The sequence below is a fragment of the Hemiscyllium ocellatum genome, chromosome 2 (assembly GCF_020745735.1).
Source record: "Hemiscyllium ocellatum isolate sHemOce1 chromosome 2, sHemOce1.pat.X.cur, whole genome shotgun sequence".
Lineage (NCBI taxonomy): Eukaryota > Metazoa > Chordata > Chondrichthyes > Orectolobiformes > Hemiscylliidae > Hemiscyllium > Hemiscyllium ocellatum.
Window position 1 is genome coordinate 8,667,606 of NC_083402.1, and position 23,236 is coordinate 8,690,841.

Below are 23,236 nucleotides of genomic sequence, written 5' to 3' on the forward strand. Positions count from 1 at the left end.
TTTACTGCAAAGAGATTGGAGTACAGGAGCAAGGATACTTTCCTGCAGCTGTAAAGGTCTTAGAAAGAGGTTTCCCTACACAAGATGGAATTTACTTCACACCTGGAGCCCAGGTTCTGAGGAACCCACTATACCCAAGCCTCAGAGAGGCCACCATGCTCATGCTGGGACCCGAGGACCCAGGGGAGGAGCAGCAGCAAAGCCCATGGTTTCTGTTCCTGCCCCTTCTTGCCATAGAGGGAGTGCAGAGGTTCATCAAACTCTGATTCCTGGGATGTTAAGAGTATCATATGAGGAGATTAGGTTGACCAAGCCTAATGTTTACTGAAATTTGGAATGTTGAGAGGAGATCTCAATGAAATACATCAAAATCTAACAGAGCTGGGAAAAGTGGGTGTAGGGATGAGGTTTCCTTTATCTGAGGGGTCTGGAATGAGGGATCACAGTCTCAGAATATGCTGTTGGCCATGAAGGACTGAAATGAAAAAAAAAACTTCACTCAGAGGTTGGTTAACCTGTGGGATTCTCTGCTACATGTCCATTGAGGCAGAATCACTGAATATATTCAAGAAAGGAATAGACAGGTTTCTGGACATAAAAGGCATCAGAGGGTATGTATGGTGTTTAGTGTCGAGACAGAGGATGAGCCATGATCATACTGAATGGTGCTCCAAGCTCCATGGGCTGAATGCACCAATCTGCTCACAATTTCATTTAGGCTTGAAGCCAGGTAGCCTACTCCTTCTTGTAATTTGCATGTTCATATGAAAAATTTCCTCTTTATCTCTGTACAAAACTTATTCTTAAATGGTACCACTCACTAGTCAGTGAGTCACAAACTACCTGCATCTACCCTGTTGAATCTTGTTAGAATTCAGTACATTCTATAAGATATCCCCTCATTCTTCTAAACTCTAGAGAATATAAGCCCAGTCCCTTCGATCACTCTTGCCACCCTAAAAATCAGTCTGGTGAATGTTTGTTGTACTTCCTCCCAGGCAAGTACATTCTTTCTTTGAAAAGGAGACTAACACGGTCGATAATACTCCAGGTATCATCTCACCAAGGTTCTATACCATTGCAGCAAGACATTTTAACTTCTGGTCTCCAATCTATCTGTGGTAACAGCCAACATACCCAGTTGCCTTCCTAACTGCTTCTACATTTATGCACTAGCTTTCAATGATTTGTGTGCAGGGACCCACAAGTCCCCTTGGACATCAGGAGTTTCCAATCTCTCGCAGTTTAAAAATTGTAATTCTGTTTTCCTACCAAAGAGGACACAAAGAATCCCGACAGTGTGGAAGCAGGCTATTTGGTCCATCAAGTCCAGACCAACCCTCCAAAGAGAATCCCACCCATTTACCCTATTCCTGTAACCTCACATTTACCATAGCCAATGCACATAATCTATATATTTTTGGACTGTGGGAGGAAACAGGAACACTGGGAAAAAACTTACACAGACATGGGGAGAATATGCAAACCCCCCACAAACAGTCACCAAAGGGTGGTTTGAACCCAGTCCCTGGCACTGTGAGGCAGCAGTGCTAATGACTGTGCCACAGAGCAACTCACATTTTTCCATATTGTATTACATGTCATGTTCTTGCCCATGCAACTAGCCTGCCTAAATTTTCCTGAAGCTTCTCTACATCATCAAACAAATAAACTAAGTTTACATTCTCCAACAGCTGCGGTGGAATTTCATCAGTATCTCTATTACCTAAACCTCTGGGGTACGAAACCAATAACATAATCACTACAGTGCCACATCTATAACGTTGTCTCCAAATCCATGTCCCTCTTTCCTGGAACTCTACTTAACATCCTCTTCAGAAACCTAGGTGGTGAGGTTTCTGACCTATCAACAGTTACTAAATCAGTTCTCATCAAGCTCACAGATGGCAAAGATAAACTACAAATCAGTTCTGCTATAATACTTGCTTCTTCAACGCAATTTGGCTTTAACGTGATTGAAGAATTTAGATCGTTATTTGTAGAACATGAACTTTCCGTACCCGTATTGGCTACAATGTAATTCCAGCCCAATTAGTTTTAATTGGCATGACTATTGTTTAGTTTGTTTTAACGCGAGATTGCACAAGAATGGAACTATTGCGTTATATAGGAACAAAGTGTATCCCTCCTCAGCCTTCTCGATAAGCCTAAGGATTTCCATAAGTGAGACTATACTTTCGTCCTTCCTTGCCTCTCCATTGTCCTCCAGCTGGGCAAGGCTCCAATTTTCTGATTCCAACTATACCTATTTAGTCATAGTCAGGGAATCTCTGATAACAAACAGACCCCACTGAGGATATATTTCCCTCCCCTCCCCTATCAGCATTCCGAAAAGACCACTCCCCCGTCAGGTCCACACCTCCCACCAACCCAACCTCCATTCCCGGCACCTTCCTTTGCAACCGCAAGAAGTGCAAAACTTGTGCCCACACCTCCTCCCTTACTTCTCTCCAAGGCCCCAAGGGATCCATCCACATCCGTCACAAATTCACCTGCACCTCCACACACATCATTTACTGCATCCGCTGCACCTGATGTGGCCTCCTCTACATTGGGGAGACAGGCTGCCTACTTGCAGAACGTTTCAGAGAACACCTCTGGGACACCCACACCAACCAACCAACCCAACCACCCCGTGGCTGAACACTTTAACTCCCCCTCCCACTCCACAGAGGACATGCAGGTCCTTGGCCTCCTCCATCGCCAGATCATGGCAACACGACGCCTGGAGGAAGAGCACCTCATCTTCCGCCTAGGAACCCTCCAACCACATCTGCATCTCAAATGCAGATTTCTCCAGCTCCCTCATTTCCGCTCCCCCTACTTTATCTCAGTCCCAACCCTCAGACTCAGCACCGCCTTCTTGACCTGCAATCTTCTTCCCGACCTCTCCGACCCCACCCCCTCTCTGGCCTATCACCCTCACCTTAACCTCCTTCCACCTACTGCATTCCCAATGCCCCTCCCCCAAGTCCCTCCTCCCTACCCTTTATCTTAGCCTGCTTGGCACATGTTCCTCATTCCTGAAGAAGGGCTTATGTCCGAAACGTTAATTCTCCTGCTCCTTGGCTGCTGCCTGACCTGCTGTGCTTTTCCAGCAACACATTTTTAATCTCTGATAGCAACACACTCCGGCTGGCTTCCTACTTGCGACACCTGTAACTGTGAAGTGCGGTCTGGAGTTTAGGTGCTGAAATGGTCTTGAGTGAAAAAGACCATAATTTGAGTAATTTTTCTTCCATATATCCTTATGCTGGACTTTTATTTATTATTCTTTTAATTTTGTACCAAATACTTAAGTATCTTGTACCTAAGATGGCACCATCAGCGGCAATATTGCAAACTTTTCATTATTCATTTGAGCACGTGGCAATAAAGTTAATTCTAATTCTGAATCAAAATCTCTACTGTTTAGATTAGAGTGGTGCTGGAAAAAGGCTGCAGGTCAAGCAGCATCCAAGGAGCAGGAAAATCGATGTTTCCTGCTCCTCGGATGCTGCCTGACCTGCTGTGCTTTTCCAGCATCACTCTAATCTAAACTCTGGTTTCCAGCATCTGCAGTCCTCACTTTCGCCTTCAAAATCTCCACTGCCTAACTTACACCAAGTCTTGCTCATCTGGCACCCTATGCCAGCCAACCTACAGTGCTTACAGGTTAATGCCTTCAGTTATCTCAGACCCAAGCTCTGCATTTCCCTTCTTAAGACACACCATTTTTCTCTCCTTTAAATAGTTTCTTAAAAACTTACCAGTTTGACAAATTTTTTGGCCATCTGGTCCAGGATCTTACTGTAATTCAGTGTCATATTTTGTTCTGACCTAAAGGCATTTTTTAAGTGGTTAAACCATTGATGCAGAGAACGCAGAATGCAATAGCTACACTCCTTACACCAACTGTTATTGAGAGCTACAGACTTCCCTGGACAGCTATTAATCAGTTAAGGGAAGGTGAGAGGAGGAGGAAACAGGAAGCAATGTGAAATTATGTGAATGAAAGACAATAGACCTGCTGTCTACTGAACCAGCCACTGTTTTTTATTGACAGGCCTGTAAATGGATTTAATTGTTGTGCGTTCATTGTGAATGTTTACAGAAGTGAGCTGGATGACGGAATGATCCCGGCACGAGTAGGGTCTTCTCCCCTTTGCACCAATAATCCATTCAAAGATGTTCCAGCACTTCCGGCAAACCAGACAGCTGCAACCCCAGCTATGTACAAAGCACAGGCTATCGAAGTTAACATTGACAAAGACTCCCAGTATATATGTGTCTGTGACTGCAACAGGGTGCTTCCACCAACAGTGCCACATGTACATCTGTGGTGCGTCCATATTGCTTTGCTATGAGTCAAAAAGTGGTGGGCTGGGATTTTCAGCCAGTGGATGCAAGTTCATCAATTACCATGGTTCCTGATAACCAAGAAACTTCACATCCCTGGACTAAATGATGGCAACTTAAATACCTCAGCAGCAATGGAAGTCCAAATGAGTTCAGGCAAGAAGATTTAATTTGTGTAGTCTTGCACTGCAGTTCTTTCCAGTCAGGCGGCAAAAGGAATTTGGCCGTCACTTGTAGTCCGACAATGGTGGAAATGCAGCTTCTGAACATCTCCTACGCTGGCACAGGTACTGCTAGTTGTCATAATAGCAGATATCAGTGCCTTTGATCTGCCCTGTTGATAACCCCACTTTAGGTTGGCAACTACTCCTCACACTCACTCACACTCAGCCTGGTTGGTTGAGAGTGGAAGAATTCGATCTGGGTGTCAAACCCATCCTCCCCCACTCTCATGGCCATCTCCTACACCGTCACCTGCTCAATGATAGTCTCCCCCTCCATTGCCTCAGTGTCAATGACCTCCACGGGCACGACAATCTCCGTCACCTCACCCACTTCCTGCTCAGCAGCTCCATGGACGTCCTTGACATGTTGCCGCAGTTCGCCGGCCCGCATGAACCACATATCACAAATGGTGCAGTGATTGGGTTTCTCGCCTGTGTGCACTGCCAGATGATTCTTAAACTGGTCCCAGCTGGGGAAGACGCTGGAGCAAACCTGAGATTGAAAATAACAAGTCAAGTTAGCGGTGTCACCCCAAAATCAGAATACCCACGCAGGTGGCAAAAGGAATTTGGCCGCCACTTGTAGTCCGACAATGTTGGAAATGCAGCCTCTGAATGGCTCCCACGCTGGCACAGGTACTGCTAGTTGTCATCATAGCTGATATCAGTGCCTTTGATTTGCCCCGTTGATAACGACACTCACCTAAGTGGCCTCATCACTGCCCAAAAAATAAAAAGCAGCAGCAAACCTGATTCAGAAATGTATTGGGGCATCACGGTTTAATCTGATGCAGAATATTGCTCTGCTTTATCAACCTGCAGCAATTACAAAATGTCCAATGTTGCAACTCATGACAATGGCACATCTGTAGAGTGTAGTGAAATGCGCAGTCAGTAATTTCTTAATATTCATCGCCCATCATGGCATGTAATAATACGTATCACTTAACAAGTTTCATCATGGTTTCCAATTATGTCCAGAGCCTCACTCTTCCAACCCTGTATCTTTCTCTAACCCTACAAGATCACTGTATTTCACTGGTTCTGCTTCCTGGTCATTCTGATTTTTGTGGCATCTCTGATTGAATTCCAAAAGCATTGACAGAAAAGCTTTCATTTGACTGGGCACTAGGGTCCAGAATTCCAGGCCCTCAACCTCTCCACCCATCATATCTTTCTGTAAAGGTCTCTGGAAAATGCTTAGCCAAGTTTTTAAGTCTTCTATCCTAATTTCACTATATACTGTAAATTTTCTTTCGTATATGCTCACGAAAATGCTTTGTTACCAGTCAGCGGTTAGAGGAAGGGAAGCTGATGTTGCTCTCTGTGGATCTTTAGGAAATAGGTAGCTTTTGTTGCTCAGTATTCTGTACCACTCAATGCTCTGTACCTGACACTCGTACATCTTCTTCCTTCCTTTCTTTGCACCTGTACCCGTTCGGCAGGCCACTAGGTGACATTTCAGTGTGCTATTCCTGGCAAATCGCTCGTGACAGTTTGGACACTCAAAGGGCTTCTCACCTGAGGAAGTAAAAGAGTAGATTTTGCCTTTCAATGCTCCAAGACTTTGTCCACATCTGCGAAATGAACAATCCAAATACCATGTTCTCCCCACGCCCCCAGAATAAAAACACTTACACATTTTTTAAAGTTCTAACAGAAACCAGAATAATAGTTACTTTACTGTCCTCCAGATAAAGTAATAAATGAAAGGTTGCAGGGGACCATAAGATATTGGAGCAGAATTCAGCCATTCGGCCCATTTAATCTGCTCTACCATTCAATCCTGGCAAATATGTTTCTTAACCCCATTCTCCTGCCTTCTCCCCGTAACCCTCGAATTCCTTACTAATCAAAATGTGGAAAGGTTGTTTCATCTTGCGAGAAATGTTAGGAATAGAGTTCATAGTTACAAAATAAAGAGTTGCCCATTTACGACAGAGATGAGAAGAAACTGACTGAGCAAATTAGGAGAAATTCTTTCAACAAGCAACAGAATTAGCAGAGAGGATACAGACTTAAGGTGACTATCACCTTTATTAATTGTTAGGATCTGAGTGCACTTGCTCAAGATACAGTGGAAGCAGATTTGATAATAAGTTTCAAAAAAGAACTGGATAAATCCTCAAAGGAGAAGAATTTTCAGGTGAGGGGACAGGCCAAATAATTCAAACAGCCAACACAGGCACAATGGGCCAAATGGCTATCTTCTGTCTTATATCATTCAATGATTTGAGAATAAAAGTAAGATATTGGTGGGCAAAGGCACAGTACTGATGACACTTCTTACCCGTATGCTTTCGAAGGTGTTCTTTAAAATGTCCAAAGTGGTCAAACTGTTTCTCACAGTACTGACACACATGCACTTTGCGGACACACCGTGGCTTCTTGTTCCCACCTTCCTCTTCTCGGTGGGAGGACAGGTGCTGCTTCCAGGCACTCTCCCGTGTGTATTGTTTGCTGCAAAGGTGACATACATAGTTCTCTCCCGAGTGCACCTTTAGGTGCTCCTTGAAGTGGTAAAAGAGTCTGAAGGAGCGACTGCATTTCTCACAACAGAACAGTTTGTCACCCTGCGCCAGCACTTCCACAATGTGGATCCCATCCTCTGTTACAATGGACGTTTCTGACTCCTCCTGGGACTGGCCTGCAGACTCCCGTTCCCCTTCCTTTTCCAGCTCCTTGTCAAGCTCATCCTGTTGGTATTTGCTGGTGATATCGGCAAGCAAAGCAAGTGCCGATTCAGCCGGTTGTTCTGAGCCCGCTGCATCACCAGATGGCTGCAGCGAGTCATCTGCCGTTGGCAGGTTCTCCACTGCTTCCATTACAGTAGTCCCAGCCTCCTCTCCCATCTCTTCCGCGTTGATCTCCACAATCTCCGCAGCAAAGACATTCTCCTGGTCAATTTCTACAGTGTCTGTTTCTTGGATGGATGGCAGGGTTTCCGTAATGACGTTCGATGTTTCTGCTATTGTCCGCTTCTTGGCTTTCCTCTTGCCAGGTGTCTTTGCTTTTGCCGGTGAGTCTGCATTGTCTCTGAAGAGCAAAGCAGGACAATGAGTGGGATAAGGAAGAGTAACACAGATAAGGACACAGAGCGAGGCAGTGTGTGTGTGTCAGGGAACAGTAACACAGATAAGAACACATAACGAGGGAGTGAATGGCATCAGGAAGAGTATCACAGACAAGGACACAGAGCAAGGGAATAAGTGAGATTTGGAAGAGTACAATAGAGTCCTGCAGCTCAGAAAGAGTTATGTTCTTGGAAAATCTCACAATGGGCAAATTCCAAATGGCAAACATATTTTATGACAGTCAATAAACAGGTTCCAACGGTCAAAAAATATTTTACATATAACATATTATATATGTAATAAAAAAATATTTAATTTTAAATACATCCCACTGGAAAACAACTAGGCAAAAGTAAAAACTGCAGATGCTGGAGGTCAGAGTCAAGAGTGTAGTGCTGGAAAAGCAAAGCAGGTCAGGTAGCATCTGAGGAGCAGGAGAATCAATGTTTCGGGCAAAAGCCCTTCATCAGGAATTCACCTCATCAATACAGAGACCCTGGTAATGATCTAGGGACCTGGGTTCGAATGCCGCCATGGCAATGGTGGAATTTCAATTCAGTAAGTATCTGGAATTAGGAGTCAGATGATAGCCATGAAGTCATTGTTGACTGACACTTAACTGTCTTCTGGACAATTAGAGATGGATAATAAGTGAAGGTCTGGCTAATAATGCACTCATCCCGTGAATGAATCTTTTAAAATACATGTATTTACGAATGAGATTTTACTGTAATACAACACAGACATGTAGCACAGCATAGAAACCAGATCAGGTCCTGAAAAGGAAATAAGGATCTCCCCAATTATGTTTTTGATTAAAATAGGACCAGTTTAGGAATAAAGAAGAATACGTTGTCTATGCACCAGATCACAGCTCTCCAAAGCAATTCATTGGAGACGTTTAAGTGAGGTGAGTGTTTGCAATAACCCTAAAACAATGGAATGAATGACCCATTCAAACCAACAAGGCAAAAGTGAGTACTGCAGATGCTGGAAATCAAAGTCTAGGTTAGAGTGGTGCTGGAAAAGCATCCGAGGAGCAGGAAAATCGACATTTCAGGCAAAATCCCCCAGCACCACTCTAATCTAGACTCTCCCATTCAACCAACAAGCCTGTTCATAAAATCACCAAATACTTCTTTTTTTATTTTTCTGTATTTTTGATTGTGGACTGAAATGGGAAAAGAACTGTTTTAAATTCAAAGGTTGTTAAGGATTACACAGCTGCTGGTACAGTAGTAGTGGGAGAAGGTGCAGACAAGCTGTGTACAACTGGAGATTCGTCCAGCGATAAGAAGTTGATTGGTCTGTGGACAAGTGAGCAGCTATTGATGACAAAGACTTCCTCTTGCCAATAACTATGTGACTGGTTCATAGATAACTGAATATAATGGAGCTGAGATAAAGATAGGGAGAAGCAGTTAGATCTCCACTATCTCAGGAGCATTGTCTGTTCTTTGTACCAAAACCCACTTTAAGAAAGCCAGCTTCTTTCTCTTTTAGTAGATATAGTAAACCGTGCCTTTAAGTAAAGGGTCTCGGGCTCATTAGAAAAAAGTGAAGCAGGTACCCTGTGCCTCCCACAAATCAGTAGAAACATCGCAAGAAAGATGAGTGAGAAGCAGCACTCCAATCAGCACAAGAATAATCTCAGAGATGTGAATAGAAACTGCTTCCCTTCCTTCTATATCACTCATTTTGTTGTATCTGCCTGTGTTTGCAAGGAGAAGTTTAGGAGGGAATTAGAACTTTAACTGGATGTGGTTATATGTTGACTGTTCGTATTTATTTATCTGCAGCTACAGTTTATTTACTTGTAATAAATAATAATTCCTGTAAAGTTCAGAAACCTGGTTTGTGCTTTCAATCAATCTGGATCTAAAAATCAAGTACATCAGAGAATTTTGCATGTTAAAGAAATTAAGTTCTTTTTGATGGCATTCTACCCCAGTGAGACATAAGAAAACAAACAACACTCAAATAACAGGGCCTTCACCCCACTGCTGTTAGTGGGCTCTAGCAATATGGAAATTGGTTATCACATGTGTTTGCATTAGAAAACACTGCACTTTGAAGTAAGTCAATGCTTAGGAGGCACTGCAAAGTGCTCGAGAAATGTCTTAGACAAAAACAAGTCTCTGTCAGCAGAAAGGACACGATAGAGCACAGAAGGTAAGTGACCTATCATTCTACAAAGGATTTTGCCAATGCCTCAAATTTCAATCAGTTATTATAGCTTTCAAACAGCAACTATTTAAAAATGTTACGATCTAATATTGAGGAACACACACAAAATTACAGAAGTGATTTGTTACCGGTTGTTGAGTGCTTTCATAGCCTCTTCCATCTGCAAGTATTCTGCTGCCTTCCATACATCACTTGCCTCTTCCTCCTGCAGTAACATCAGCTTGGCAGTATAAGTAAACTCAATCAGATGTCGGAATGCAAGGTTACTCACTCCTGAGGTAAGAGAACAATCAGTTGTCAAAAAGAGTCCAGCAACATCGACACTGATTCACAACAAGTCTCAATGCAACCTGTTCAACCTCAATCGCCAAGCCTCAAAACTGTGTCCCCTAGCAAACAACCTGCATTCATAAACTCAGTGGAATTATAGACAAGTAAAGCTATGTATGATTGAATTTACTTTCTAATAAATTGTTGTGGTTTAGACCATAAGATGGAACAGCAGAAGGCGGCCATTTGGATTATCAAGTGCACTTCACCATTCAATGAGATCATGGCTGATCACGTAATCCCCAAATCCACTCTCCTTCCTTTTCCCCAAAATCATTAATTCCCTTAATGAATTTTTTAAAAATCTGTCTTGGATATACTTAATGACCCAGGTTCCACTGTCTTCTGCTTTAAAGAACTCCACAAATTCACCATACTCCGAGAAAAAGCATTCCTCCTCATCTCTGTTCGAAAAGGGTGACCCTTTCTCTATCAATATGCCTTCTGGTCCTACTTTCCCTCTGCATCTACTCTGTCAAGCCCTCTAAGAATATTATAAATTTCAGTCAGGTCTCCACTCATTGTTCTAAACTCCAATGAGGACAAATTTAGCTATGTGTAATAATTACCCATGCAGGGTATTAATATGACATGCTGCCTCAGTGTGGGTAATGAAAGATCCCCATGCTTGTGGGGATCTTGTCTCTGGCTGCATGCTATCAAAGATAAGATTGAACAATTGGCCCCAGGCTCACTTTAACATAGTGCTTCAGGAAAGTCACCTTTGATGACTTACTGCAAATGTGAAGACAATTTTGAGTGGAATAGATTTATCTGGGAGACAGTTTTATATCTCGTTTTAGTTTTTAAACTTAAGATGGATTTTAAAAAATGATTACCTTCATTTTAAATATGTAATAGGCTTACAATGCAAAGTAAAATAGCCATAAATCAATACTTGATAATCAGTGTGGACAGAGCTTGAGGATAGATAGATAAGCCAACTTGCCTACCACTAGGCTGTGTCAAAGAAAATGAAAATTCAGTAACATAACAAATGCATTAAAAATGTTTTTATTTCTCAATGTGTTTACAATTTACAAAGACTGGACAAGACAGAATAGGAAAAAGATACTGAAAAATATTGGGAGTTAGCTTTGGAAAAACCCAGAAGTCTAGTCTGCTTAGCGTGCTTTGAATGAGTGTGATACATGCCATATCATCAATCCAGCCAAATGTGTCTTCCATGTTTTCAAGCTGCACTGCAAATCATGAAACATCTCTACAGCCCTTGCAGCTTCAGCTCAGGAAACAGGTGTGTGAGCAAAATGGCATTCAATGGTATCTTCAAGGTCTTCAGGGAGATAAGCTTCCTTTTCTTCCATCAATACATTTTTTCCACTTTCCTGATCTATGCAGCAAAAATGTTGGTCATCCAGGCAGATTTATTTGCTTCATACTGCATGAGTAGCTTATCCAGACATGCAATGTGTCTCCATGGACTTTCCCAACATAAGAAGCAGTAGATTTTCAGCAGAATCCATGTTGCTTTTTATTCATTCACAGGACCTAGCTGTTGCTGACTGGGCCTAATGGCAGTCAGAAAGTTGCCTCTCGATCTGCTGCAGTCCAGATGGTGCAGATACACCAACTATGCTCGAGGTTGTAGGGTGGGTGGGGAAGAGTTCCAGGATTTAGACCCAGCGACAGTGAAGAAACAGTAATACTGATCCAAGTCAGAATAGTATGATTATTGGAGAAAAGCTACAGGTGGTGGTGCTCTCAGATATCCGCAGCCCTTGAATATTTTGGTTGTACAGGTCGAGGATTTGGAATGGTCTACTAAATGAGTTGTTGCATTGCACTTGGTGCATGATACACACTGTTACCACATTGCAAAGGTGGGGGGAAATGTTGATTGGGTACCAATAGGGCAATGACACGCTGCTTGCTTCACTTTCCAACATTAATCATAGAATCATCGAGTTTAACAGAACAGAGAGAGTCAATTGATGTGTGTCAGTACCTGTTCCTGGAAGAGCTACCCAGCTAATCACATTCTCCAGCCCTATCACTGTAGCCCTCTAAATTCATCATTTCAGATACATATCAAGTTCTCTTTTGAACCTTCCTATGGAATTCACCTCTACCACTCTCCCAAACAACACATTCCAAATTCGGAAAACTCGCTGAGTAAAGAAGCTTCTCCTCATCTTCCTTGTAACTCTCTTGCTGACAATCTGAGAAAGCGTGTAGACTTAAATGTGACATATTTGCTGCAGAGAATGCGGGAAAGTGCTTGGTCCAGAAGAATTGGGGACAGGTGTTATTAGTGTCGAGAATGTGGTGCTAGAAAAGCATGACAGATCAGGCAGCATCTGAGGAGCAGGAAAACCGATGTTTCGGGCAAAAGCCCTTCATCTGTTCTTAGTGTCAATAGATCGGTGTAAATAAGGTAATAACATTTGTTCACTTGTGGAATGTGGAGCAGTACTGCCTTCTCATGCCAGAGGCACACATATTTCACCATCCGGTGTCAGATAACTAAATCTCTGTTTTATCACAGACTCTTAACAAAACTCATACTCAATAGGAAAAGAACTTGTAACCTAACAAGCTGAGTGGAATATGCATGTCATAGAACAATCTTGATACATTTTCAAGTATCCCACACTGAGCAGATTCGAATTTATGAAGCTCAGTTCCCTCATCTTGACTGTTGTGGAATGTGAATGTCTCATTACCCTTATAGGCTAGGAAAAAAACTGACATAGCAAGGAAGTTGGAAGATGTGTGTGTGTGTGTATATAGAGAGAGATGGTAGAAAATTAACCCTTTATAGTCTGATTTGAGTGAACACTGGCTTGTGTCATGGGTTGAATGTTTGGGTTGTCCCTGGGAGCTTGAGATCTGGGAATGTTATAAATTCAATTTGCTTTCTGGGAATCTAAGATGATTTTAAAAGAAAAAGCCATTTTGTATGTCAATGATACTAAACTTGTTAGCTGAGCAAGGTTACTTCATGATCTTTTCACTCGTCTCTCGTTATGATGTAACAGCCAAAGCAATTGACTATCTGGCTTGATCTAGAGTTCCCACTTTGAATGTGCATGTAGCTTAATTAGTCAAGCATACTCAGACCTGTCAGTGAGTTTCTCTTCCTCTGCAAATGTTTGTGATTTTATTGGTGCTTATCTGATGAAGGGCATGTGGTGTTTTTGTAATTTTAATACCACTTTCTGTGTAGATAGCTTGTCTGCAGCAATAAAGAGAGCTCTCACGGGTAAAGGTTGATTCCACTACTCTGCTAATGGTTTTGGAACCTTAGCTCAAGCCTGGCTCATAGGTATCTGTGTTATAATGTAACACTGATACCATTGGTAAATAAAGGTAATCATTTAAACGAAACTGTCCGTCAGAGTTTAATATTCCAGACTGCCACAGAGTACAATCTCTGGGATGAACCAGGAGAGGCTTACAGGTCGAGTCCATCATGGATTCCCTGAGCCATCTCGAATAGGTACTTTAACAAATCTTGAAACTATGATCCCTAGTTACTGACATACCAACTAATGGAAATAGAATATCTTTCAGAGTATCACAATTTTTAAAACCTCAACAAGGTCACGTGTTAATCTTCTCTGCTCCAATTTCTCTAATCTTTCCTTGCATCTAAAATCCTTCATTCCTGGTATTTTTTTGTAAATGTCCTTTGCATTCTCTCCAGGGCTTTAACATTCTTCCTTAAATAAGGTGCGCAGAACAGAACACACTATTCCAAATGTGGTCTGACTAATGATTTGCTGAGGTGTAGCATCACTTCCTTGCTTTTATACTCTATGACTCTATTTGTAAACACAAGGATTCTTAACAACTGTTTCAACTTGGCTGGTCACCTTCACAGAATTATGCATGTGAATCTGCTCTTTTATTCCACTTAAAGCTGTACCATTGTGTCTGTATCGTCTCTCCATATTTCTTCGACCAAAACAAATTACCTCACGTTTCTCTGCATTGAAAGTCAACTGCTAGGTGTTTGTTTACCTAGGATGCATTCCATCCGGGCCTGGTGACTCCTCTACCTGCAGTGCCACCAGTCTTTTTAGTACCCCATCGTTACCTATCTCTGTTCAGCTGCTCAACACCGATATTTTTAATGAGGTCATTGTCACCATCTTCTAATTTGGTAAAGACAGAAACAAAGGACTCATTTATTATCTCTGCATACCCTTTGCCTTAGTGAGCAGCTTACCCTACTTGTTCCTGATGAGCTCCATACTATACTTCATTAATGTATTACTATTAATACATTTGAAATGAGGTTCAGCAAAAGATGTTAAAACATTCTGTATTCACATACGTTATCGGGGCATCTATTGGGTTGTGTGCTCCCACAGAACATGGTCGAGATAATTTTGCAGTCAATCATGTCATTGCTACCATAACTGCCATACCCTCACCACATAGAAAACAGTGAATGCCTGGTCATGAATTGGCCCAGCCATCCAGTGATGAAAACCGACATTTCGGGCAAAAGCCCCTCATCAGGAATACAGGCAGAGAGCCTGAAGGGTGGAGAGATAAATGAGAGGAGGGTGGGAGTGGGGAGAAAGTAGCGTAGAGTACAATAGGTGAGTGGGGGAGGGGATGAAGGTGACAGGATAGGGGGGAGTGGATAGGTGGAAAAGAAGATAGGCAGGTAGGACAGGTTATGGGGACAGTGCTGAGCTGGAAGTTTGGAACTGGGGTGAGGTGGGGGAAGGGGAAATGAGGAAACTGTTGAAGTCTACATTGATGCCCTGGGGCTCAAGTGTTCTGAGGCGGAAGATGAGGCATTCTTCCTCCAGGCGTTGGGTGGTGAGGGAGCGGCGGTGAAGGAGGCACAGGACCTCCATGCCCTCGGCAGAGTGGGAGGGGGTGTTGAAATGTTGGGCCACAGGGCAGTCTGGTTGATTGGTGCGGGTGTCCCGGAAATGTTCCCTAAAGTGCTCTGCTAGGAGGCGCTCAGTCTCCCCAATGTAGAGGAGACCGCATCAGGAGCAACAGATACAATAAATAATATTGCTGGATGTGCAGGTAAAACTTTGATAGATGTGGAAGGCTCCTTTAGGGCCTTGGATAGAGGTGAGGGAGGTGTGGGCGCAGGTTTTGCAATTCCTGCGGTGGCAGGGGAAGGTGCCAGGATGGGAGGGTGGGTTGTAGGGGGGCGTGGACCTGACCAGGTAGTCACAGAGGGATGGTCTTTGCGGAAGGCAGAAAGGGGTGGGGAGGGAAATATATCCCTGGTAGGGTCCTTTTGGAGGTGGCGGAAATGTCAGCGGATGATTTAGTGTATGCGAAGGTTGGTAGGGTGGAAGGTGAGCACCAGGGGCGTTCTGTCCTTGTTAAGGTTAGAGGGGTGGGGTCTGAGGGCGGAGGTGCGGGATGTGGATGAGATGCGTTGGGGCATCTTTAACCACGTGGGAAGGGAAATTGCGGTCTCTAAAGGAGGAGGCCATCTGATGTGTTCTGTGTTGGAACTGGTCCTCCTGGGAGCAGATACGGCGGAGGTGGAGGAATTGGGAATACAGGATGGCATTTTTGCAGGAGGTAGGGTGGGAAGAGGTGTAATCAAGGTAGCTGTGGGAGTTGGTGGGTTTGTAAAAAATGTCAGTGTCAAGTCAGTCGTCATTAATGGAGATGGAGAGGTACAGGAAGGGGAGAGAGGTGTCAGAGATGGTCCAGGTAAATTTAAGGTCAGGGTGGAATGTGTTGGTGAAGTTGATGAATTGCTCAACCTCCTCGCGGGAGCACGAGGTGGCGCCAATGCAGTCATCAATGTAGCGGAGGAAGTGGTGGCGGGTGGTGCCGGTGTAATTACAGAAGATGGACTGTTCTACGTAGCCAACAAAGAGACAGACAAAACTGGGGTCCATACAGGTGCCAATGGCTAGCCCTTTGGTCTGGAGGAAGTGGGAGGATTTGAAGGAGAAATTGTTACGGGTGAGGACCAGTTTGGCCAGAATGTGTCGGTGCAAAGGGTACCGTTGGGGACATCGGGAGAGGAAGAAACAGAGGGCTTGGAGGCTCTGGTCATGGCGGATGGAGGTGTAGAGGGATTGGATATCCAAAGTGAAGATGGGGCGTTGGGGGCCGGGGAAACAGAAGTCTTGGAGGAGGTGGAGGGCGTGGGTGGTGTCTCGAAAGTATGTGGGGAGTTCCTGGACTCGGGGGGATAGGACAGTGTCGAGGTCAGTAGAGATGAGTTCAGTGGGGCAGGAGATGCTGAGACAATGGGTCGGCCAGGGTGGTCAGGCTTGTGGATCTTGGGAAGGAGATAGAACCGGGCAGTGCGGGGTTCCCGGACTATGAGGTTGGAAGCTGTGGGTGGGAGATCTCCTGAGGTGATGAAGTTCTGTATGGTCTGGGAGATGATGGTTTGGTGATGGGGGTGGGGTCATGGTCGAGGGGGCGGTAGGAAGAGGTGTCCTCGAGTTGGCATTTGGCTTCAGCGGTGTAGAGGTCAGTGCGCCAGACTACCACTGCGCCCCCTTTATCTGCTGGCTTGATGGTGAGGTCAGGATTGGAGCAGAGGGATTGGAGGGCTGCGCGTTGAGGGTGAGAGGTTGGAGGGGTGGGGGGGGTAGACAGGTTAAGGCGGTTAATGTCCAAGCGGCAGTTGGAAATGAAGAGGTTGAGGGCGGGTAATAGGCCAGCACACGGTGTCCAGGTGGATGCAATGTGTTGGAGGTGGGCGAAGGGGTCCTCGGAAGGTGGGTGGGAGTCCTGATTGTGAAAGTAAGCTCAGAGGCGGAGGCGGCGGAAGAAGTGTTCGACGTCATAGCGTGTAATAAATTCACTGATGTGTGGGCGGAGGGGGATGAAGATGATCCTTTGCTGAGGACTGATTGTTCGTGAGGGGGAAGGTCAGGGGGAATGGTGAAAACTCGGCAGGGCTGGGAGCTGGAAATGGGGGGTGGAGCCGGTAACTGGAGTGGGTGTGGTGATGGGGGGGAAATTGGGGTGGAGTCATGAGCAGGGGTGGTGTTCCCCTCAGGATTCTGGGGGGCGGGGATGGTGACAGTGAAAGTGTGCTGCTAAAGATATGAAAAAAGTAATAAGTATAAACTAGGCTTTTTAATTTGAAACTTGAGCAACATTGTGCATGGATGAGTCTCACTGAAATGGGAAGTGCATCATGGAGCAGACAAGAAGTTTTCTAGTGACTGGTGGATATCTAATTGAAACCGTGGGAGACTTGCAAAATGCTTTTCCTTCCCCCTACATTGTAACTGCTTTGACATACGTTTCCTGCTTGACCTCAACTTCTGCTTTGAATCTTGTGGTGCTCAAAGCTTCTAGCTTCTTAAAACAATTTTTCAAAATTAGTTCACTGCATATGGCAATGCGTCACCTCCATGAAGCACCCTCTACACCAATAGTCGTAAACCTTTTTAAGCTGTACATTACTTTTTGAATTTGTGTGCAACCCTGAATCCACTCCAAAGAAATGTTGAAAATGTAGTTTATTTTCAGTGCTCATGTCATTTTGCAAAGTAACTACCTCCATATCAACTCCACTGTTGTGTACATCAAACACCCAGCAGAATTTGGTAGTCAACCCAGCAATATCTACTTGAAGCAATGAATTTGACATGATGACTTGTGTCAAGACACCTAATTCCTGAAATAGTCTGTTAAATTCCTCTGCAGCTGCAAATGTGTTGCTGGTCAAAGCACAGCAGGTTAGGCAGCATCTCAGGAATAGAGAATTCGACGTTTCGAGCATAAGCCCTTCATCAGGAATAAGCTTATTCCTGATGAAGGGCTTATGCTCGAAACGTCGAATTCTCTATTCCTGAGATGCTGCCTAACCTGCTGTGCTTTGACCAGCAACACATTTGCAGCTGTGATCTCCAGCATCTGCAGACCTCATTTTTTACTCCCTTATTCCTGATGAAGGGCTTATGCTCGAAACGTCGAATTCTCTATTCCTGAGATGCTGCCTAACCTGCTGTGCTTTGACCAGCAACACATTTGCAGCTGTGATCTCCAGCATCTGCAGACCTCATTTTTTACTCGTAAATTCCTCTGCAAACTTCCTCAGATATACACAAAGGTTTTCCAGGTGGACCTTTTTTTTTAAGATAGATTAGATTTAGATTACTTACAGTATGGAAACAGGCCCTTCGGCCCAACAAGTCCACACCGACCCGCCGAAGCGCAACCCACCCATACCCCTACATTTACCCCTTACCTAACACTACGGGTAATTTAGCATGGCCAATTCACCTGACCCGCACATCTTTGGACTGTGGGAGGAAACCGGAGCACCCGGAGGAAACCCACGCAGACACGGGGAGAACGTGCAAACTCCACACAGTCAGTCGCCTGAGCCGGAAATTAAACCCAGGTCTCAGGCGCTGTGAGACAGCAGTGCTAACTACTGTGCCACCGTGCCGCCCACTATCTCTGTCTTCGATTTTTTTTTAAAGTGGGAGGACCACAGACCTAGTTTCAAGTTGAATATATTCACAGGCTGTAGTAAAGGATGAGGTTGCACTGAGCAGGAGCGAATGGAGAGCAATCTGGGAAGGTAAGTGGTATAAAAACTCAACTCGTAGATTTGCTGCTTGCACTTCAGGAGTGCCGCTGAGTGGAAGCAGCCTGGGAAGGTAAGTGATTTAAAAATTTACCTCGGATTTTCACCTTGAGAGAGACGCTTGAGTGGGGGTGAGCGGAGAGCAGCCTGGGAAGGTAAGTGATTTAAAAATTTACCTCTCGGATTTTCACCTTGAGAGAGGCGCTGAGTAGGGGTGAGCGGAGAGCAGCCTGGGAAGGTAAGTGATACTGATTCAAAAAGATTTGACTGAGGGAAACAGAAAAATGATGTCCACAGAGGGCTGTGATTTGATTGGCTAAAAGGGAGTCTGCTAAATCTGAATCGGAGTTAAACTGAACCTTGTAAATTATTGGTTACAACTTGCACAAGCAAGAGATATTAAAACAGTTGAAAATTTAAAAAAACAAATTCAAAACCAATTAAATAAAATAAGGATAGAGGGTCTGGTGATGTGTTGTTTCTGCATGATGTGGGAGCGGGTAGACCCCATTATCATTCCCAGTGACCATGTGTGTAGTAAACATTGCTTGCTGGAAGAACTCCAGCTCAGAATCAAACATTGCGATATTTTGGTTGGGGGGGGGCAAGGAGGAGAGTAGTTAATTGAACGCTGTGTTTCAGGAGATAGGCACACCCCTACACTAACTCAAATTCAGCCAGTGATCAGGGACAGGAGGGTATGGCTGTGAGTGAGGCAGGTAGAGGGATCCCGGAAGTAAAGTTGCAGGAACCTCAGCCCCAATCCTTGTCCATCAGGTTCAAGAGTTATGCTCTCTGTGTGGACTGCAGGGAGGATGAAACAACTGATGACAGCACCTTGGTGCAGGGAGCCAGTCAAGTGGAGGGAGAGAAGAGAAATGTTGTTGTAATCAGGGATAATATAGCTAAAGGCATAGAAACTGTCCTCTGGGACCAGGTTCGACAAACCTGAAGGTTGTGCTGCCTGCCTGGTGCTCAGGTTCAGGATATCTCACCTGGGTTGCAGAGGAACTTGGATTGGAAGGGTAAAGATTCAGTGGTTGTGGTCCATATAGGTACCAGTGATGTAAATAAAACTCGGGCAGAGGTTCTGCTAAAGGAGTATGAACAGCTCGGAGCTAAATTACAAAGCAGAACCAAAAAGATAATAACCACTGGATTACTACCTGAGACACAAACTAATTGGCACAGGGTTAATAAGATAAAGTGTTCCTCAAAGATTGGTGTGGAAGAAATGGGTTTGAATTCATGGGACATTGGCACCAGTACTGGGGAAGAAGGGACCTGGTCCAGTTGGATGGTCTTCATCTGAACCATGCTGGGACCAGAGTCCTAGCGAATCACATAGCTAGGGATGTAGACAGAGCTTTAAACTAAATGGGAGGGGCTGTGTTCAGTTGAAGGGAAAATTAGAAAAACCCAAATTAAAGGAGGAGGTAGGAGTGCAGAACTCAGGAGAAGTTATGAAAGTCTCCAGCAGACACAAAAAGGACAGAATGTTTGGAAAGGTTTCGCACTTCAAGCACAACGAATGACAATGAGAAGAGGGATGGTTAATACAGGACTGAAGGTGTTATATCTGAATGCATGCAGTATAATAAATAAGGTAAATTAGTTTGTGGCACAGATCGAAATTGGCAAGTATGACGTGGTGGACATTACGGAGACGAGACTGCAGGGGAATCAGGATTGGGAGTTGAATATTCAGGGACATACATCTTATCGAAAAGATAGGCAGATGGGCAGAGGAGGTGGGGGTTGCCTTATTAGTAAGGAATGAAATTAAGTCAATAGTAAGAAACAAAATAGGGTCAGATGGAGTAGAATCTGTATGGGTTGAACTGAGGAACCGCAACGGTAAAAAAATCATAATCGGAGTTATATACAGGCCTCCAAACAATAGTCAGGAGCTGGGGCACAAAATATACCAGGAGAATGGGGTTGAGAAACCTATCAGCTATGTTCGAATGGCAAAACAGACTTGATGGGCTGAATGGCCTAATTTCTGCTCCTATGTATTATGGTCTTACAGATGTGATCAGATAGAACATAGAACAATACAGCACAGGCCCTTCAGCCACGATGTTGCGCCGAACATGACGCCAAATTAAACTAATCCCTTCTGCCTGTCCTTGGTCCACATCCCTACATTCCTTGCACATTCGTATGCTCACCTAAAAGTTCCCTAAATGCCTGATTGTATCAGCCACCACCATCCCTGGCAGCACATTCCACGTATGTATCTCTTAATTTTATAAACTTCTATCAAGTCTCCCCTCAGCCTTCACCACTTCAGAGAAAACAACCTGAGGTTTTCTCATCTCTCCTTGTACTTCATACCCTGTAATCTAGGCAGCATCCTGGTAAACCTCTTCTGCACCCTCTTCAAAGCCTCCACATCCTTCAAGGTGGCGACCAGAATTGAATGCAATACTCAAAGCGTGGCCTTACCAAAGTTTTATAAAGCTGTAACATGACATCCTGACTCTTGAACTCAATTCCCTGACGAATAAAGGCAAGTGTACCATATGTCTTCTTTACCACACTATCTCCTTGCTTGAATTCCAAGATCCTTCTGTACGTCAATGCTATTCAGAATGCTACCATTAACTGTATACTTTTCCTTAATATTTGTCTCCCAAAGTGCATCACCTCACACTTACCTGGATTAATCTCCATCTGCCATTTTTCTTCCCCAATCTTCAACTCATAGGATTTGCGTATAATTGGTTGAGTCAACACTTAAGATCTATTCCTAATTGTCCTTGCCTTCCTGAACCATTGCAGTCCTTGTCTAGATAGGCTCCACAAAGCCGTGAGGGTGGGAGCCCAAGAATTTTGATCCGGCAACACTGAAGGAACAGCGTTATATTTCCCAGTCTGGATGGGGAGTGGCTTGGAGGAAAACCTGCAGGTAACGGTGTTCCAAATATCTGCTGCTCTTGCCCTTCTAGAAGGAAGTGGTTGTGGGCTTGGCAAGAGCTGTGTAAGGATGTTTGATGAATTTCTGCAGTATATGTCGTACACTGCACTCAATGCTGCTACTCAGCATCTTTAGTGGAGGGAATGCATGTTTGTGGATGTGGTGTCACTCATGCGGTCTGATTTGTCCTTGATGCAGTCAAACTTCTTGACTTAACCAGCTCATACCAGCACGGAGGATCAGTCGATCATAAGCTGTGACAAATTGTTGATGAAGGGATTAAATAAGTGGTACTGAATGGCTGTTCCTCGAATCAAATTTACAACCTGAACAACAACTTTCATTACATGAGAAAATGTCCAATACTTGCTGCTGAAATACAGTGATAATTGACAAGAGAGAGGAAATCAGGATCATTTTGCAAAATTTAACGAAGCCCAAATCTGTGCCAAGCATGGCTGATGCACTATCAGTTGTGATGCAAACCAACTTCTCAAGCATTTCTGAAGAAGCTGGGTCCTGTTCAAGAGGGTCGGTCTTCATCCAGTGATGGGACAAATATTCTTGTGGGTGATTTGGCTAGCGCTATTGGGTGGGTTTTAAACTAGTTTGACAGGGGGATGAGAACCTAAGGGGAGGTTCTGAGTTAGCCAGAGTGGGTGAAGGCTTAAGGAAGAAGAGAATCAAGATACTAAATAAAAAGCAAGAAGCTTTTATAGGAAGGATGTGGAAGCTTTAATAGGAAGGATGTGGAAGCTTTAGAACGAGTGCAGAGGAGGTTTACCAGGATGTTGCCTGGAATGGTAGGAAGATCGTATGAGGAAAGGCTGAGGCACTTGGGGCTGTTCTCATTGGAGAAGAGAAGGTTTAGGGGAGATCTGATAGAAGTGTATAAGATGATTAGGGGTTTAGATAGGGTAGATACTAAGAACCTTTTACCGCTAATGGAGTCAGGTGTTACTAGGGGACATAGCTTTAAATTAAGGGGTGGTAGGTATAGGACAGATGTTAGGGGTAGATTCTTCACACAGCGGGTTGTGAGTTCATGGAATGCCCTGCCCGTATCAGTGGTGAACTCTCCTTCTTTATGTTCATTTAAGCGGGCATTGGATAGGCATTTGGAAGTTATTGGGCTAGTATAGGTTAGGTAGGACTCGGTCGGCGCAACATCGAGGGCCGAAGGGCCTGTACTGCGCTGTATCCTTCTATGTTCTATGTTCTAAGCAGCTGAGCAGTGTAGCACTAAGATAAGTGGAAACCATGTAGTTACAGAAAAAGAGAGAATGTTTAAAAACAACAATTCTTCTGGTAGAGGTGTTAAAATTCAAAAAGGTATAAAAATTATCATAAGGGTACATTACATGAATGCTCGTAGCATTTGAAACTTGGTAAATGAATTGACGGCACAAAGCATCAATGGGTACAATTTGGTGGTCATTACAGAGACATGGTGGCAGGGTAGTCATGATTGGGAGGTAAATATCTAGGAGTATCAAACTATTCCAAAGGACAGTCAAGAAGGAAAGGGAGGTGGTGTAGCTTCAATATTTAAGGATGACATCAGAGCAGTAGTGAGAGACGATATAGGTTCAATGGAGAAAATGTTGAATCAATGTAG

At 44.1% G+C, this 23,236-nt stretch overlaps 1 protein-coding gene across 3 annotated transcripts in view; it reads right to left on the minus strand.

Moving 5' to 3' along the window:
• Window positions 1-4,031: 4,031 nt before the first annotated feature.
• znf131 (zinc finger protein 131) overlaps window positions 4,032-23,236 on the minus strand; it is a 35,737-nt gene continuing 16,532 nt past the window's right edge. For all 3 annotated transcript variants that reach the window (XM_060842612.1, XM_060842602.1, XM_060842621.1), the window contains exons 4-7: window positions 9,973-10,117; window positions 6,874-7,619; window positions 5,974-6,104; window positions 4,032-5,076 (exon numbers count right to left, since the gene is read on the minus strand). In XM_060842612.1, the coding sequence (XP_060698595.1) occupies window positions 4,822-5,076; window positions 5,974-6,104; window positions 6,874-7,619; window positions 9,973-10,117 (1,277 nt within the window). In that variant the 3' untranslated portion in view covers window positions 4,032-4,821. The remainder of the gene's footprint in view (window positions 5,077-5,973; window positions 6,105-6,873; window positions 7,620-9,972; window positions 10,118-23,236) is intronic.